The 17181-nt window shown below is 51.2% G+C and overlaps 2 protein-coding genes across 2 annotated transcripts; one reads left to right on the top strand and one right to left on the bottom strand.

Annotated features, from left to right (window-relative positions):
* Window positions 1-4343: 4343 nt before the first annotated feature.
* Window positions 4344-5855, top strand: CGCS363_v007171 (uncharacterized protein; the record flags this gene model as incomplete). The annotated part of the gene is made up of 2 exons (XM_036639020.1): window positions 4344-4907; window positions 4962-5855. The coding sequence occupies 2 exons, from the start codon at window positions 4344-4346 to the stop codon at window positions 5853-5855; spliced, it is 1458 nt and encodes a 485-aa protein (XP_036495276.1).
* A 2621-nt stretch (window positions 5856-8476) lies between these two features.
* mkh1 (MAP kinase kinase kinase mkh1) lies at window positions 8477-13861 on the bottom strand (the record flags this gene model as incomplete). Its single annotated transcript, XM_036639019.1, has 3 exons — window positions 8477-8600; window positions 8652-12409; window positions 12461-13861. 3 exons carry the CDS (start codon window positions 13859-13861, stop codon window positions 8477-8479), a joined length of 5283 nt encoding a protein of 1760 aa, XP_036495356.1.
* Between the last annotated feature and the right edge of the window lie 3320 nt (window positions 13862-17181).

Raw genomic sequence — 17181 nt, 5'->3', positions numbered from 1 at the left:
TATACTAAGTAGTAGAGGTTCTCTCCTATTTAAGAAGTTTATTTAGCTAGTTAGATCTTTATATAAAGTTAGTTAAGCTTTATACTAACCTATATATAGCTTAAAAAGATAGTTTAGAAGATCTTTAATACTTCTAGCGATTATTAACTCTTAAGTAAGAAGTAGATAGAGGGCTTTTTATACTATAACTTATTTATAAAGACCCTAAAGTTATAAAAAATTAATTATAAATATATAAAGAGTATTACTACTAATATTATTAATAATCTATTTAATATTATAAACTTACTAGCTATTAAAGCTATTCCTATAAGTCTCTATTAGAATATAAATAAAACTAATATTATAGAGGGAGTTTAATATAATAGATTAGTATTAAAGTATTCTAATAAGCTTTTAATCTTTATCTAAAGTTTAAAATTATATACTTAGATTTCTATAGTTAAATATATCTTAATTAATAGTAAATACTTCTAACTACTTATTATCTTTAAAAATAAAACTATATAATAGTAATAGTTCTCTAAGAATATTAATAATTTTACTATATAGTAGTTTATATTAACTATAAGTACTTTTATATCTAATTTAATAAGTATAATATAGCTAGAGTAAGTATTTATCCTAAGTATTATATTAAATACTAAGAAGTTTTAATCTAAGAGACTTTTAATTATAGATAGCTATAGAAGTTATATTATAGATAAATTTATATATAAATACTATATTAAGGGTATTTATTTAATCTACTTATTACTTTATTCTAGCTATATTACTTAGTTATTAGATATTATTATATTCTTACTCCTTAAGAAAGCTTATAAATAGAGGTTTAAAGAGGTTAATATATTACTTAACTTTATACTTATTAAAAAATAGAACTTTCTATATTACTACTTTTATACTTATTAAATAGCTTTTTAGCTATTAATTATTAAAGTAAGCTTTAAAGTAATAAGGATATAGCTTATTAACTAATAGAAGTACTTTAATAACTTCTTCTTTAATAAATTAAAAGCTATAGATATCTTATAAACTTCTTTTTTTTATAAAGCTAGACTTAAAACTTCTCCTCTACTTTATTATTTTACTATAGTTACTTCTATAAAGTTAGGAGACTTAGAGAAGTATAAGTTCCTATAGAGCTTAGAGGTAGATAATATTAGTTTTAATAATATTATATATAAGTTAGTATTTAATAAGATTAAGAAGTACCTTAACTTTATTAATATAACTAAAGTATATAATAATAAAGAGATCTTTACTTTAAAGCTTTAAATTAAATAAACTAAGTTAATAAAATATATTATAATAAAGGTTAATAAGAATTAGAGGTTTATAGTTATCTATAATATTATAGATATAAAAGAAGAGGTATTAAAAATATAAAAAGAAGTTTAAAAAGTCTAAGAAGTACTTAAAAAGAAGTATTAGAGTACTAAGTTAGTAGCTAAAGTATTATATACGTTAATATATATCTAATTTTAACTTTTATAGAGATATAGTAAATTAATTAATTTATGGTTATGCTAAAGTGGCTGAAAATCGTTTATTTTAGGGTAATCAGCTAGTGGGGGTGATTAGTTACTTGGGGGGGTGGCTTAGGGCGAACAGGCCGCCCGCCACCTGTGCGCCGTGGACGGTGGAAGCTGCCTGAGAGCAGCAGTCAGCGCACATGAGGCGAGGGAAGAGCAGACGGACCGGGAGAGGCAAAAAAAGGCACGACAGTTTACAGACGCCAAGACGCGAGATCTGAGCTTTCCCCGTGTCGGATTGAAGCATCTGGCTCCAGCAGGTCAGGGGTTCAAGACGTCTTTTCAAGTGATTTATCTGGGTCCCCTCGCTTTGCAGTGGCCCGCACCCGTACACTGGTATCCGCCCTGTATGTATCCAACCTTTGTACGACCGGGTTCTCCTTAACGATAGCTGTCACGGATTCGAGATTGCCCGTATGGATGTCTGAAGATCCTCTCTATCAAAGACGTTTCAACCCGTCTAGCCAACTCTGTCAACTTCTCATTGGTGCAAAGTTTCGCCCTCAGCCGCAGATACGCCCGCCACTTGTCTTGAAGTCAAATCATTCTCAGAGTGGAAGCCAGGTAGGGAGAGAAATTACAAGACACTTTTTTTTTCTTTTCCTCTTGGGCAAAAATGTCTCTGTCCTTTGCCCCTTGCTTGCTCAACCGATTGCTACCCCAGACACGCATGGGCAACTTAGGTACTGAACAGTACAGAGTAACACACAAAGAATGGCGCATGGCAATTGGCTCCCGTGGCGGGTCACACCTTAAGTGATGAAAGGCCACTCCGGCCCTCCCAGCTCGCAGCCAATCCGATGGCAGGGGACCGGCGCACCTTAACAGCGGGGCGGAACGGATCCAGATGGACCTTATTTTTCCAGGGAGTCGGTGGGCAGCTGCTCCTCCAAAAGTCGTATCCCAAGATGGATGATCCTCGCAGTAGATTGCACCAACCTTTGGGTACGAGGACACTGGAGTCCGAGGATGATTTTGGGCAAACCATTCGTCTCGACTATCCGATACTCTTAGTACCTAGGTAGGTACACAAAAGAGACAGAGGCGTGCCCATCAAGTCACCCGACCTCCTTTACTACTGTTGTAAGTAGGCACCTAAGGAAGCCAAGCCGGATCCCCGCCGTCTCTTTAACCGGGCTATTGTCTTGGCACGAACAGCTGCCAGAGCTTCTGCTTCCGGCAACCCATTCAGCCCTCTCTCTGTCTCCTCTCAGGCTCTCTCTCTGAGACTCTCCACATCGAGCCCCCTTGCGCCCCTTGGCAATCAAACAGCGGACAGCCGAACAACAACCGGTCGTCAATCGCTTCTCCTCGGGCCAGAAAGAAAGCCTGTGCGACGATCGCAGTCTTGTAAGCGCCAGCCTCTGTTGACGTGCAGTGCAGTGACACGAGCAGCGGCAGCAAACACGCTGACCGACCGGTCGGCCGTGACACGGGGGGGCCCGCTGTTCAGAAACGCCGTCTTCAAGCCGAAACACTCGAGCCTCAAGACATGACTTCAGCGCTCCCGCACCGCACGAGGCGCGATTGACTGGAAAAAAAGACGAGCCGATAAGCAGGTGCTGGACAGGTCTCCGCGGCATGCAGAGAGAAAGGGAAAACACGAGACGAAAAGGAAGAAAAGAAGGTTTCGGGTTCCTGTCTTTCATCACCGCCCCGAGCAGCAACATTTGCCGAGCATCTCCAGGGTCCCGCCCCGTCTCCACGAGATCTGCCTTATTAAGATGCGAAAAAAAAGAGACAGTCCGTGAAGTTTAAAGATTCCGTCATTCCGTTGCGCAGGTGCATTTTTTCGTAGTCAGCACCGCCCGGAATGCAGAGGGCCCTGCATCATACCGCATTAAGAGACAGGCCGTTCGGCTACCGGGCCTCCGATGCCACCCTCCTCAAATATGCGGGCGGAGCGCTCGTGGTTCAAATCGGGCAGGTAACCCTCCGCTGGCGTGTGCCGGGCCTGCCGGAGGAGGGGAGGGGAGGAGGGGCCCGCACGCGACTACCATGTGACCTGCAAGAATGGCGGAAGAATTCCAACGACGGCAGGAAGGTTATTTGGACCTTTGGGAAGGTGGTGTTCCCAGCCGGATATTTACCACACTGCGACATAAATATGCTTAATTGATCAGATATAGCACGAAGTCCTCGGTTCGACGGTTCTCGGCGGCAATGGCTCTCAACTCACGAGACAGCTCTTTCCCAGATCTCCTCCTGCGAGGCACCACATTACTACGTTACGTTTCTTGAGAGCTTCTGGGAACGGTGTCATGACTCCACCTGATTGAGGTTATCGTGAAACTCAAAGACAATGGGGACTTATAGACAGTAGACACCAAAATGGTCCATGGCAAGAGAAGGTCGCTAGGGTTGTGCAAGAGTGATGGCAGGTAGCGATGACGTGAAAATATAGTTGAATGAGTCTCCTTAGGTATTCCATAGATGGGCATCTTTTCAGAGTTTTGGAGATAAGCCTCATAATGAACCCTGGGGGCCTTTCTAAAACGAGCACGGCATTTAAATTCTGCTTCTACCTTGATGATCATCAAAAAAGAGTTTAACTAGTCGGGCAGTGCCCAGATACGCGTGTTTCCTCTCAAAGCGACTATCGTCGTCGTCGTCGTCGTTATTATTCCATTATCACTACCCCTACTGCTTTCTCTACTGTTGTCGTCCTTGTAGAAGTATTGGGTGTGCTACGGTATTGCCGGGTAGCTAAATGACACTGGCAAAGCTCCTAAGCAAAGCTTTTCATTGAAATAACGCTTCTCAACTCCTGCTCGATTACCAGCAACTTAGCAACAATCAATGGCCAAGATGTACGACCACGAGTGGAACCGACTGTCCCCCGAAGAAAAGCACGAAAGGCGAAGGGAGCACGGAACATGGCCTGCCAGATTCCTCAAGGCCCTCCGGTCTAAACTACACAAGAAGCAGTCCCCGGAGCAGAGAATGGGCGCCACCGGCGAGCTCACCCGCCGCCGCCGTATCCAGCTTCACTTCCTGGAACTGTACTTTTCTCCGCCCATGGTCGCGAGGATACGACCACACTTTCAACACTTTGCCGAGTACCAGCTGTCACTCTCTAGATATGTCCGGTACCGTTGCAAAGACATGCTGCCCCGTGAGTTTTGGAACTTGCCGGCCCACTCGCCGAGCAGAATGACGAAAGCCCGGCTTCTGCTTGTTGTCAGTCTGGTTTTCCACCCGGATGTCAGCACTCAGATTGCTTCCAACATTGAAGAGTTCGATGGAATTGCAGGTATAGAGTGTACGGAAGCATTCATTGGCGAGACTGCTTTGCGAGATTGGTTGAAGTACCTGCTTGACTACACCCTGTCAGGGCTGGCTGGCGCAGGTTGTCCCTTTCTCAGATATGATGTAGGCTCCGGATAACGGCGCATCTTTGTTTCACATGCTGACGATTAATAATAGGAAGCAGCGTGGTCTAGTACTGACGATGAGGGCAATCCTAAGGACCTACACCCGGGACTTAATCCGGCCTTTCTCGAGTTTATCAGGCCAATCGATATTGAACAAATAAACCTGAAAGGCACAAACATTCTTGAGGCATGGAGGAGTCATCCGGTCACACGATCTCTGAGCCGCCTCAAAGACGGGCAGGATGAGTTGCGACACGACCCGGCTAACTTGGGGCAAACATGGACGCCCGCAACACCAGGCACCAACTGCGTATACACCAGTACAAACGAGCATTTCCTACGCGAGACATGGCACCGACCTTTCCTTCCCTTGAACAGGGAAATTGAAGAAAACCAGATGACGCCCAGATTCGTCGACGGTGCTATCACAAGATTTAGCCCTCTGCGAGAGTACCTCTGGACAGCCTTCCGAACGCACATGATATCTCTAAAACCACCAGTAGAAGAGCTCCCGCACCTCCGAGCCCCATGGACTGCCCGAGATCGAAAACTCTACCGAGGGGTGTTGTTGACCCAGTACAACAGCATCCAACCTGCGCCAGCGGAACTATCCCACTACACTGTCCCCGAGGGCCAGGAGACAGCCTGGGGGGATTTGTCGCTGAACCATTCATGGGTCGGGAGTAGGGAGGCTTGGGATCATTATAACCAGATACACGGCCAAGGCCATCGCGAGTGGCCTCATGTGGTTCATGTGAAAGCATATCCTTCGCCATCGCCCACGACACATCAAACTTGCACAAACATGTGGCGAACTGCTTGGAAAGATGGGTTTAACTCGGAGCACAAGCGTGACCAAAAGGCAATCATGTACTTAAGTTCGCAGCACAAAGCCACGTTTGCCGTTTCTTTTGAGAGGACAACGAATGGTTCCCGAGCCAGCTGAAACCACGCGAACTTACCAGGTTTCAGTGAAATAGTCGCAGGTGGGAGTGAGATATAATTCAACGCGATACCATAAAATGCAGCTCGGCCAGCAAGCTACAACAGAGGTCTCAGAGCATGTCTGAGCATGTCTGCAGTTTTACTCAAACAAACTGCTTCTGCTTGGCATGGATGCTTCAATGACAGTTAAATGTCTCGCGAGAACGACCCCAAACTATCGGAAACGGTATTAATTCATTCCATTCCCACAAGTTCACACGAGCGGCCAAAAGGATCGCAGCTCAGTTCCAAACAGTTCAACACAGCTTAGACCGCGTCGCCATAATTGTCGAGATTGTGCCTCTTGCTAAGCAGGCCTGCTCTTCGAAAGGGAGGTCGCCGACTAAGAAGCCTAAGAGGGGATGGACTGCACGAGATCATGCAAGCTATTATACGTAAATCTCGGACTGAAGCTCCCAAACAACAGTGATAGATATAAGATATCCCCTGACCAGTATCTTGAACAGCACGGACAATATGGTTCAGGTGGTCACGGATTCCCCGCAAGGCCCAGAGCTGTGGGTGATACTCGGGAAGATGAGGAGCAATCTGTGTCAAAGCAACCGGATCTCCTGCTTCGAAGCGCACAACATCTCAAACCCCCTTCCTTCATTCTCCGCAAGGTATTGCCCCCATAATCCAGGGTATTGAGACTACAGCGCCCACAACACGACCGAAACCCTCCAGTAAAGTCATAAGAAACCTAGCCCAAGCAGACCAGGCTGAAAACATCAGAGATCGCATATTATATTATCAACACCCACGCAGGAAAGCTTTGTCGTGGATTGCTGTGGTGAGTCATTCTTCGCTGGCATTGGAGTCGCGACACCTTTACATGTACACGTCTGCTCACCACTTCACACGATCTCTATCCCAATCAGTTGGCTCCTTTCCCCAAGAACATACAAAACCTGACAGATCGCATATGTAAAGAGATCTATGATACAGGTGTTTACCTTCAGAGCAATGCCTTCTCAACAGCAATTTAAGGTTTGTGTGATCGGTGAAGATGAACCATAGCGTGGAGTTTCCGTCCATAAGTACGAACCAACCAGCTCTCAGACATCAAGAAAACAACCCCATTCTAGCCCGTCGCTTTCCTCCCTTTCTCCCTTCGTATTCTGCTACTTATACACGTCCTTAAACCATCCGGAGAAATTCCGTATCGCTCAGGTATCTCGCACCTTGACATGAGCCTAGCTCGGTGGCTCAATCCAAGGCAAAGCCTTGCACCAGCTCTCCATAGACATGTTATTCATCTCCGTGTTGCTTGGAGGATGTAAACCCCGCAAGGTCCTTAAATAGCCAGTCCGTAAATGCCATCAAGTAATCGCCCGTTCCGATCATCAATCCGTTTTCATGGAGAAATCCCATCTATTACCAATGACTTCCAACCCATCCATACAAATTCACGCCTAAATCTCAATGGAAGACCCAACAACAATCAAAGTATCGATGATTAGCGTGGTGGACTGTAATCTTCAACCTAAGCCTGACAAGTAACTTGGCAATAGCCATAACAAAAACCCAATCTACAACTTCCATATCCACGTTAAGCCCCACCCACCGCCCTCCCGCCCTTGCTTTCCTACGTTTATTTGACACCCTCTCTAAGCGTATTCAACGAAAAGTGGTAGGAAAGGTTGATATTTACCTCAGAGTAGCTATAAGCCTCTCAAGAATCACAACCAACTTACCCTACCACCCGGGCAACCCAACCCCCATGACCGCAGGCCCTCAACTCCGAACCTTTTAACATCAGATTAACCAAGGAGCCCACTCCAAACGGTATAAAAGCCCACACCATCTCCTTCTACTTCCTAGAATGTTCAGCAAATTAGCTGGCCGTGGTCAAGTTGTTCCTGCTCACCTAAATAATCCCATGAACCAGACGCCCAACCGCCCTCATCACAAAAACCGCCCGTCAACACCCGACATCCCAACAACCCTTTCGTTGTCCATCGTGTCTCGCAAGGTATACCGTCCGAATCGCAGATCAACCACTACAGACGAAACCTCCACTCACCCGCAACAAGAGAGCATGGAATCATGATGCGGACCTACGAGATCGCCCACCAAGACATTCGGAACAAGAATACCGACAGTCCTCGTGATTAACCCCCAGAAAGAATTGGTCAATTCCACCTGTTTATCACTCCTGCCTGGTAGAGAAGTCCATATGGCGGACAGACTCAAGTGGCTTACGCGAGACATACATTCACAACACCATCACAAGGCACCTCATATGCGCCAACCAACTCCATCAATATATTACCCGCCTCGATATATACCTCCCTCCTTCCCCTTGCCTCGGCGCACATCCACCATACCTCCTCATCCCAAATACAACCGAGCAAAGCCCAAAGAAGCGCTCCGCAAAAACAGCGAAAAATCCCCAAAATCCTTCCCATGCGCCATCGCTGCAACAACGAGCGTCCAGTGTTTTGCATACAACGAGAACAAATGTTTCACCGCTACCTCGTGGCCCAAGCCACGTCTTCCCCTTCTTTTCAATGTTTCCCCTCCTCCTCTTACTTGTTTTCACCATCGGGTACTGAGTTCCCCTCGCGCTCTCCCCGTCAACTAGACGTCTTTGCCGCGAATCTTGGTGTACAGCCCAGTATCGAAAAAGTTGTAGTTCGGATCCAGCTCGCAGAAGGGGTGCTGCGAGAGCAGCACGTCTGCGGTAGGTCGCTCTAACGGGTTTCTATCGTTTGTTAGTCTGGCATGCTGACAGTAGAAGTCGCAAAGCACTTACACAGTGAAACAGTCCAGCATAAAAGCAATCGCCAGCGGACTGATTGTTTCACGGACCTCGTCCGGAATAGGCGGCGTCTCTCCGTTGGCAATCTTATAGATGGCGCCAACAGCTTCCTCCTTGGACCAGGGTCGTCGACCGGCAAACATCTCCAGCACGACACATCCCAAACTCCAGATATCGACCTTGGCGCTGTATCCCTTGCCCTCGGAGCGGATGACCTCAGGCGCCATCCAGAACACGGATCCCTGCATCGAGTTGGACTTGTCATTGCCGTAGATGTTGTCTGTCTTCTTGGAGATACCAAAGTCGGAGATCTTGCAGGTGCCATCGAGATCCAACAAGATGTTGTCGGCCTTCAGATCGCGATGCAAGATACCCTCTCTGTGGAGGTATGCAAGACCAGACAGCATCTGCCTGGTGAGCGACGAGACGACCGATTCCTCAAACTTGCCGTGCTTCCGCAGACAGGATCCGATACTGCCACCGGAAATATACTCGAGGAAGATGCTGATAGACGTCTCCTTGCGCTCGCAACCAAGGTACTGGACAATGTTGACGTGGTCGAGATGCTGCATCGTCTCGATTTCTTGGTCGAGGGCAGCCACCAACTCCCGCATCTTCGCCTTGTCGCCCTGCGCCGCCTTCGGGTTGACCTCGACTTCCTTGACGGCCAAGAACTCTCCAGTCGTAGCATTCATACCGAGGTAGACACGACCGTAGGTGCCCTTGCCGATGAGCTGACCCTTGAACCAACGGAACGTAGTCTGGCGCTTGGGCAGTGTGTCCTGGGGGATCTGCGGCATGACCATGCTGCCTCTTTGATCGGGCCGTATCTGCACAATGTTGGCGTTGAACATCTTTGTGCTCTTCCTCCTCATCAATGCCGATGTGTTCTGGCCATTTTGGCCCTGTTGCGTTGTTGTGGTAGTAAACCGCTTGTTGGCCTCGTGAGCACCACGAGCAACTTCACGGATGGACTTCATACGGCCTAGGCCTCCCGAACGTCTCACGCTGCGTTGAGCGACCGAGGCCACGGAAGCTGGACGCTCAAGCGCCTTGAGAGTAGACTCATCCGAGCCCAGGGTATCGCTCTCGTTGTAGAATGATCGATTCGCCTGGCCCATAGCCACGCGCAGGCTTGGCGGAGGAGATTGCGGAAGCGCCGAGGGTCCAGGTGCAGCTTCCTTCTCCTCGGACTCAGCAATCGGAGATGGAGGCGAAGCATCCGCTCCTCCTTCTTCGAGCACCGGCTGGTCGAGATCCAAGTTCGGGAAGAAGTCGTCGAGGTTGTTGATAAGGGCATCGGTCGTGGGACGGTTGGCCCAGACGTCCTTCTCCACGAACGACTTTCTTCGGCTAAGCTTGCTATCTTCCGACTCCCATCCCTCTGAACCAGGTGTGTTGGGCGTCCTGCGTGAGCTCTTGCCGCTGCGAGCACTCATAAGAGCCTCGTCTTCCTCACCCTCTTTGCTCGAGCCGCCGAACGACTTGGGTGAGTTGAATGACACAGAAACCTTCTTCTTCGACTTAGCAGTGTTCACCGTCAGGGTCGGTCGTTTGTCGTTGGCCTCATCAGGCGAATCATCGCCATCGAAGATGCGCGTAATCTTGGTAGGCTTCTTTTGCTGGCTGGTCAGAGGAACGGCAAACAAGCCATCATCAGAATCGTCACCAGAGTCGTCATCACGCTGTGCAGGAGGCTTGTCAAAGCTGACTTCCGTATCGAGGAAATCAAAGTCTGGCCCATGTGATTTGCGGCGAGGGGGCTGGGGTTGTTCAGTCGGGGGGATTTGGGGCGGGTTGAGGGAACTGGGGCTTATTTCACGCGAATGTACCCGGTGTGCTGTTGATTTGATTTTAGCGACCGTACCATTTTGAGACCTCTTCCTTGACAGCGGAGTCCCGCCGGGAGAGTAGTCAGGCACGACGAAGGGCAGATTTCCACGGCTCCATGTGAGAGAGCCAGGTGAGCCAGACGCCGTGCGAGGACTACCTTGATCCGAGCAGGACTTGCCAAAGTCAACCGACGACATTGCTCCCTTACCTCGATCTGAGTAATCGCCGCTCATGTTAGAGTGCGACGACACTCGCTTAGGCGACTTGGACCTGCGGTTGTTCGAATGGCCAACCGCCCCAAGGCCTCTGCCCATGCCCACCAGGGCTGCACCAATGCCACCAACAGGCTGGCTGTTTGTCTTCTTCTTTTTGTCCGGATTTTGTCCGGGAAGCTCCATATCCTCAAACAAGGTGGATGGTCGTCGTGGTGCCGACGAAATGCTGCCGTCGGATGACCGCATGGCGTGTCCAGTCTTTCTGCTTAATGAGTTTGCCTTGAGAAGAGTAGCGGAAGGGTCGCTTGGCGGTGCAGGTGGCTTCCGCACAGGGAACAGTACTTCCGGCTTCTTGTCCTCATATGGCGATTGCCGGGGCTGGTCAAAGTCGACTGTGCGTCCGTGAATTCCGTATGGGGTGGACACGCCTTCCGGCGCGTTTCTTCCGTCCTTCATGGCTGCTTGTCTTCTCTTCTCGAGGTATTCGCGCTGCTTGCGTTCCATCTCGGCGCGGTATTCACTTGCTTCCTGTGCGAGCATCTTGTCATCAACTCTCTCACCGGTCAGTGTGTTTTGCCTTGACGTCGGCGGCGACGAGCTGGATCTCGTCCTCGATAAACCGTTCAAACGGTTGTACGCCTCCTCGTCGAGGGACGTGTGTGCCGGAGCGCCATTAGCCTGGCCCGAGCCTTGGGGCACGTAACCGAAAGGACGGATGAAGAACTTCAAAGACCCGGTAGCATCAGCTCTGACCTTGCGTTGTGTCGTCAACTTCTGATCGTCGAGCGGCTGGTCGTGGTCAAATTTGCCAAGCTCGGTCAAATATATTTGAGAATTCAAAGCATCCATCAAACCAAGGCTGCTGCAGACAATCTGTCGAAGATCTGTTGCCGATTCGGCTTCCGTAATGTCGCACATGCGGTAGTTGTAACCATCCATGGTAGCCAACACATACGTTCTGCCGGGGCCAGAACGTCTCGACTTGTCCTTCTCATGCAGGAGATCCAGCGATGTCTCACTGTTGTTGCCGAATCGAGAGCCGAATGAGTGAGACTTGAAGTTGAGAGCTGGTGATGTCGGTGACTCCACATCATCGGGGCTGGGAAAAGCACCGTCTTCCTTTTGCTTCTTCTTCCTAGATAAGAAGCTGAGAAAGCTCTTTCCGTCCTTTGCAGATGATGGGGGTTCGGTGCCAGCCGAGCGATCACCATTGGACTCCTGAGGCGATGGGCGCCCGCCATCCTGACCCAGTCGCCGACTCTCTGCATTACCGCGAGTGGCCTGGATCATGTCCGCGATGTTCATACCACTGCGCAACATCTGGCTAGCCTCGGGAGGAATTCCAGAACCGTAGATGGCAGCGTTGGAGGACAGAGAGTCGGTGCTGTTCCGTGACCGATGCCCAAATTTGGCTGAGTGCGGAGAGGCTGAAAGGTTGCCTGCCGACGAGGGAAAGAGGGACGCGCTCTGCGGGTTTGGACTCCCATTGGGGCTGTCGGTTCGTAGAGGCGGCGGGCGGAAGCTGTCGCCGGGCTCGCTGGCGTTCGGGCTGTGACGCCGACTGCCGTCGATGTCGATTTGCTTCAGGATGTTCCTGTGGTTAGAGTCTGAGCTCATTGTGCTGTTGAGCGTAGGCATAGTAGTAGACCTGGTCTGCGAGAACCGTCGTCCGCCAAAACCAGGACCAGGAGCCTTGATCGGCGTCTGCCGGTCATCAGTCTTCGAGAGTTCACTCGGACGAACGATCATACTCACGTTGGGAGAGTCTGCGCCATCGGTCCCTGCGCTGGGCAGGTTGTTGCCGTGGTTCACAGACTCTTTCCTCCCGTGCGAAGATACTTTCGATGGGTCAGCCGGCAGACCCTTGACGATGTTGCGAATGAGCCGTCGCATTCTCTTTCCTTCCTCTCGCTCTCGTGGCTGGTCCCATCCCGTCCCGCTGTTGGTGCACTCGACTGCCAGTCTCGGATACACCTGTTGGTGCATCATGCCAAAATTCCCTCGTCCTCCTAGGCCGCTCCCGAGCTCGAGGAAGTGGGTTCCGTGGATGTTGAGGCCCTTGAACGTCTCCTGCCAGTCCTTTGAGAATTGGTTGGATGCGAGAAACAGTAGCACCTTATCCAGCGGCCATTGCGCAGCCAAATCCGGGTGAATACTCCAGGTGGTGGCGTTAGACTGTTGCGACAGCCCTCGAGTGTGCATAGCCTGGGCGTACATCCTGTCTCGTCCAGTAATGTCGTCCTGGGGTGTTGTCATGGTTGTGTCAGCGCTGGTCTGGCTGTTCGTGGGCCACGAGCTTTGCGACGTTGCAGAGAAGGTGGATGTCTCGTCAAAGCCGCCCAGGCCTGGTATTCCAACTCCTTCTCCATAGGTATCGCCTTGCGGTATGTAGGTTGCAGACATGCCGCTGCCGTGGTCATTCGGCGGAGGCGGGGGCGGGATCGATAGTGTCGTGCCGGCCGCAACCTGGGCATGCAGCTTCGGATTGTAGGCCTGGTGTTGTCCTGGCGGGGGAGGGGGCACATTGAAGCCGTTGCGGCCGTCGTACATTCGTCCAAAGGCGCCATGCCACGGCGCCTGGCCTGCCATCGCACTCCCCGGGGGCGGACCGGGAGGCGGCGGGAGCATCATGCCACCGCCGCCCGTGGCACCGGGAGCAGAGGGAAAGCGCGGCGGGGGAGGAGGTATGGACATCATGTTGCTCATCTGGCCCTGGACGGGTGGTGACATGGGCGGCGGCGGCGGAGGGACCTGGAAGGGCCTGGAGGAGTCGGCGGCGGAGACATGTCGCTGGTTGTTTTGATACATGGCTTGTGGTTTCGGAGGCGGGCCAGCTCGGGTAGCTGGCCTCGCGGCGTCGGGGCCGAGGAGGAGAGGAGTGGTCGGGAGGCTCGTGGGGATTGAGCTCGCGGTGGCGGCTCTTGGGCGAGCACCGCCCGGGGAGAGGAAGCTGGAGTTGGAAGCCTTCGTGTGCAGGGAGGGCGGCGGGAGTTTGGGGGTGGAGGGCTGGTAGTTGGAGGGCAGGTTCGTGAAGACGAGGCCGTCGAGGTTGTGAATCTCGTCTCTAGATCGTGGGACACTGGGAAAGGGACTCGAATTGCGGTCGTGGGTATCAGATCTGGTCGCAGAGCGCTGGCGCGAGCTACCACTACTCATGGTATGCCCAGGTAGGTACAGTGCCAATGTCGTGGTTCCAGTTCGGGTTACCAGCAGCAGATAGCGTTGCCGTTGGCAGGGCCAGTCCCGTCGTGGTAAGGTGTTGATGGATGGGTTGGGATGGGATGGGTACGCGGCACATGGCAGGGGTGGTGTGGGCTGCTGCAGTGGGCGGCGGTGGGCCTCAGACCGTGGTCATGTCGGTCGGGTTCAATCGACTCGTCCTTGTCGGCTGTGTCGTTTGCGGTCGCTTGTTCTTCGTCGGGCTGTCGTCGCGGGGGTATTGTTGTTGGTGGTGCGGTTGGTGTTTGGAGCAAATGCGGTTTTGGTGCGAGTAAGTAGTAAACCAGCGACGGGATGGAGACTTTTTTGGAGGGGAAAGGCAGGAGGGGTGGGCAGCCAGTGGTATGCGCTCCAAGGTAAAGGTAAGGTCGCAGCCTGTCGGTCGGGTCGCCTTGTCTGTGTTCTGTCTCTGTTTCTTGTCTCTGAGAGCGAGGTGGGACGGGTTCCGCAGAGGACGAGAGACAGCAGTAGCGCGCTTAGAGCGATCGGGCCAAGGTGGTGTGGTGTGGTCTGGTATGGTCGTCTGGAGACTGGAGTGGGAGGTTGGGACTTGCGTCTAACAGGCTACCACGGCTACCTAACCAACGCACGCACGGCACCTCAGCAGACGGGAGACTAAGAGAGCGTACGCAGGTCTACCTATCGAATCATGATTGAGGTATCAGGTATCAAGCATCGTCTCAATTGCCCAGATGCAGCTTTAGCGGGGCGGATGTGTGCCGTGCAGGCGTCCCGGCCAATCAAGACAATGTGACAAGACGTGCAGGTCCTTCCAACTCGCTGATTACCTACCTACTTGCCTACCTTCATACATAGGCACACACATAGTGCTCAGTATTCAATAAACAAAACTACTCTGAAAGCACATCATCGATGCGACCGGGTACGAGAAGGCGAGGAGTCGATCGACAATTTAATTGTCGTGGAGTGCCTAAGTGATGTTGCACCTGTGCGAGCCACTCGTACAATCAATTCTACGTCTCGCAGAATCGAACGCCGACGGGAATTCAGTGTCACCACCCACCTCATCCTGAATAAAACCCCCAATCATCCTTCTCAAGCCACCTGCGTGCCTTCGCCGTTGCTGCGCCTGGCCCGCCCCGGTCGCTGCGACTCTTTCTCATTGAACCCGGCTTCGGCCGCGCCTCTCTCGGCGGTGGTCAGCCACCTCGGCGCCTCATCTCTATGCCTTGCCATTTCCTCTCCTCTGTCTGTCACATCTGGCTACCATCCCAATTCGACCACATCCAGTCCAGCCTCAACTTTTAGTTCAACGCACCAACACAAGACGGAAGACACAGTATTCTTACCCACCGGGCCAGACCCGACCGCAATGCTCCCTCTGCGACCCGAGGCAGGACCCCGTCTGGTTTATTTCGCCTTGCATGGGGTCGGCTCAGGCGCGTCCCACCATACGCTCCTTGCCGCACACTAACACGAGCAACTCATCAAAGCCTGAATCCGCACTCACTCTGCGCAACCCATGAGCCTTCATTTAATTCCGCGTCCAAAAGAGACTTTATCGGTTTGGGAAACCCTCCTGACCTGAAGAGTTTTCCCTCAAGCAGAGATGTTGACAGTTGTTCCCTTTCGAGTCTTGCTCCGTCGATAAGATATGGTCAGGAAGTTGACTCGTCGAGACTCTAGAGGCTAGACCGACAGATAGGGGTCAAACCTCATCTCAAATGAAGAGAGCACGTTCGGATTGACAACTCAATTGTCTGAACGTGGCCTAGTGAGGGGGAAGAAAACTCTTTCAACTCAAGTTCTTCCTGTGAGAGAGAGACCCTTATCCGTACAGCGGCGCTAAACCCCAACCACCTCGCCCAACTCAAAAGGCACCAAGTCGTGCCTGGGCTAAGACAAGCGGGGGAAACGCATCTCGCAGAATGCACCGCAAAAAATGCAAGCAGCCGCCCGTGCCTCGTCCTGATTCGCCAGAATCCCCATTTCCAGCAAATGGAAGCCCACAACCAGCCCAGCCCAGCTCACACCGCTCTCGGTCTAGCGGTATCCCGCTTTGCTGCATCTCGCCCTCTCGATAGCCGAAGATCCCCCAAGAATGCCAAAGTCCAAAGTCTGTCCTGGGCTTCTTTCAACGGGCACTCGGTCTGTCTCGCCAATGCGCAGTAGCGTGTGGAGATCCCATTTTCAGCCTCAATCATCCTTCAACGTCGTCGTCAACATTGCCGTCGTTGTTGTGAGACCCATGTAATTCGTAGTCACATACCTACCTTGGGTATGCATAGGGTACTGTCAACTTACCTATATCACGCTCAAATATACCAGGAGCAGCCTGTCACACCGGCAAACGGCGCCGCCAAACGACGTCATCCCCCACCGCTGAAACCCCCGTCCTCAAGCCGCCCATCCTTGATTCAAATGACTTGTGTGTGTACATCTTCGTCAACCACATTTGCCAAACCCGCTCTTCTCGTGACAGCTTCAAAGTACAGATGCAATGCGTACAATCCACACTGGGAAATCCAATCACCATGCGGACAACTTCCCCAGCAACCAACACTCGCCCGTTCACACAAAAAACAACGTCGAAACTGAAAACAATCCAATGTGGCCGTGCATGAACCCCCCTCCCGTCCAACGCACGTCACAACATGAGAAAACTCTAAATGCGCGCCGGCCGCCTCTCCCTCTGCACCGCACAACCAGGCAAGGCCACCGTTGTCATGGGCTGCACGCGGCTGCACCCTCGGCCCGGAGCTGAAAATTGCATAGACATCGGACGGGACAGGTCGGCCGACGAGATACCTAACCTCAAGAGGCTGCTGTTGTCTCGTGCCTGGCAGGGACCAGGCTTCGGCCGTGGTTGTTTCGGCGCCAAGACTATGACAATGAACAACTCCGTCCCCTTGTAGAAGCCGGGCAATGGATCTTCAGAAAGCCACATGGGGAAAGGTAACGTGAGACCCGTATGAATTGCCAATTCCTGTTGTACCTGGATCGTTTGTTTAGCTTTGATCGTTTGTCCGAACGACCGGCGCACTCCGGCCCCGCAGCTTCGGAGACGGCGGCCAAGACCGGCCCTGTCAGTCTACGTAGGGAGGTACCTCGTCATGCGTCTCTGTCTCTGCCCTCACTCACCGTCTCCGCCCCCGGAGTAGAATTCGACACTGTCCATCTCGAATAAATCTTCGCCTCCAGAGTCTTTTGAAGAACCTCCTCATTATTCGGGGTGATGGTCGTTCATCAGGTTGATCGACTCTGCGAGTCTCCGAAGCCGCCTTCTCAGTTTCACC

This window comes from Colletotrichum siamense (assembly GCF_013390195.1).
Source record: "Colletotrichum siamense strain Cg363 chromosome Unknown KSG_Cg363_contig04, whole genome shotgun sequence".
In the NCBI taxonomy this organism is placed as follows: domain Eukaryota; kingdom Fungi; phylum Ascomycota; class Sordariomycetes; order Glomerellales; family Glomerellaceae; genus Colletotrichum; species Colletotrichum siamense.
The sequence above is the reverse complement of the archived record's forward strand: the minus strand, read 5'-3'. Positions and strand labels throughout refer to the sequence as shown.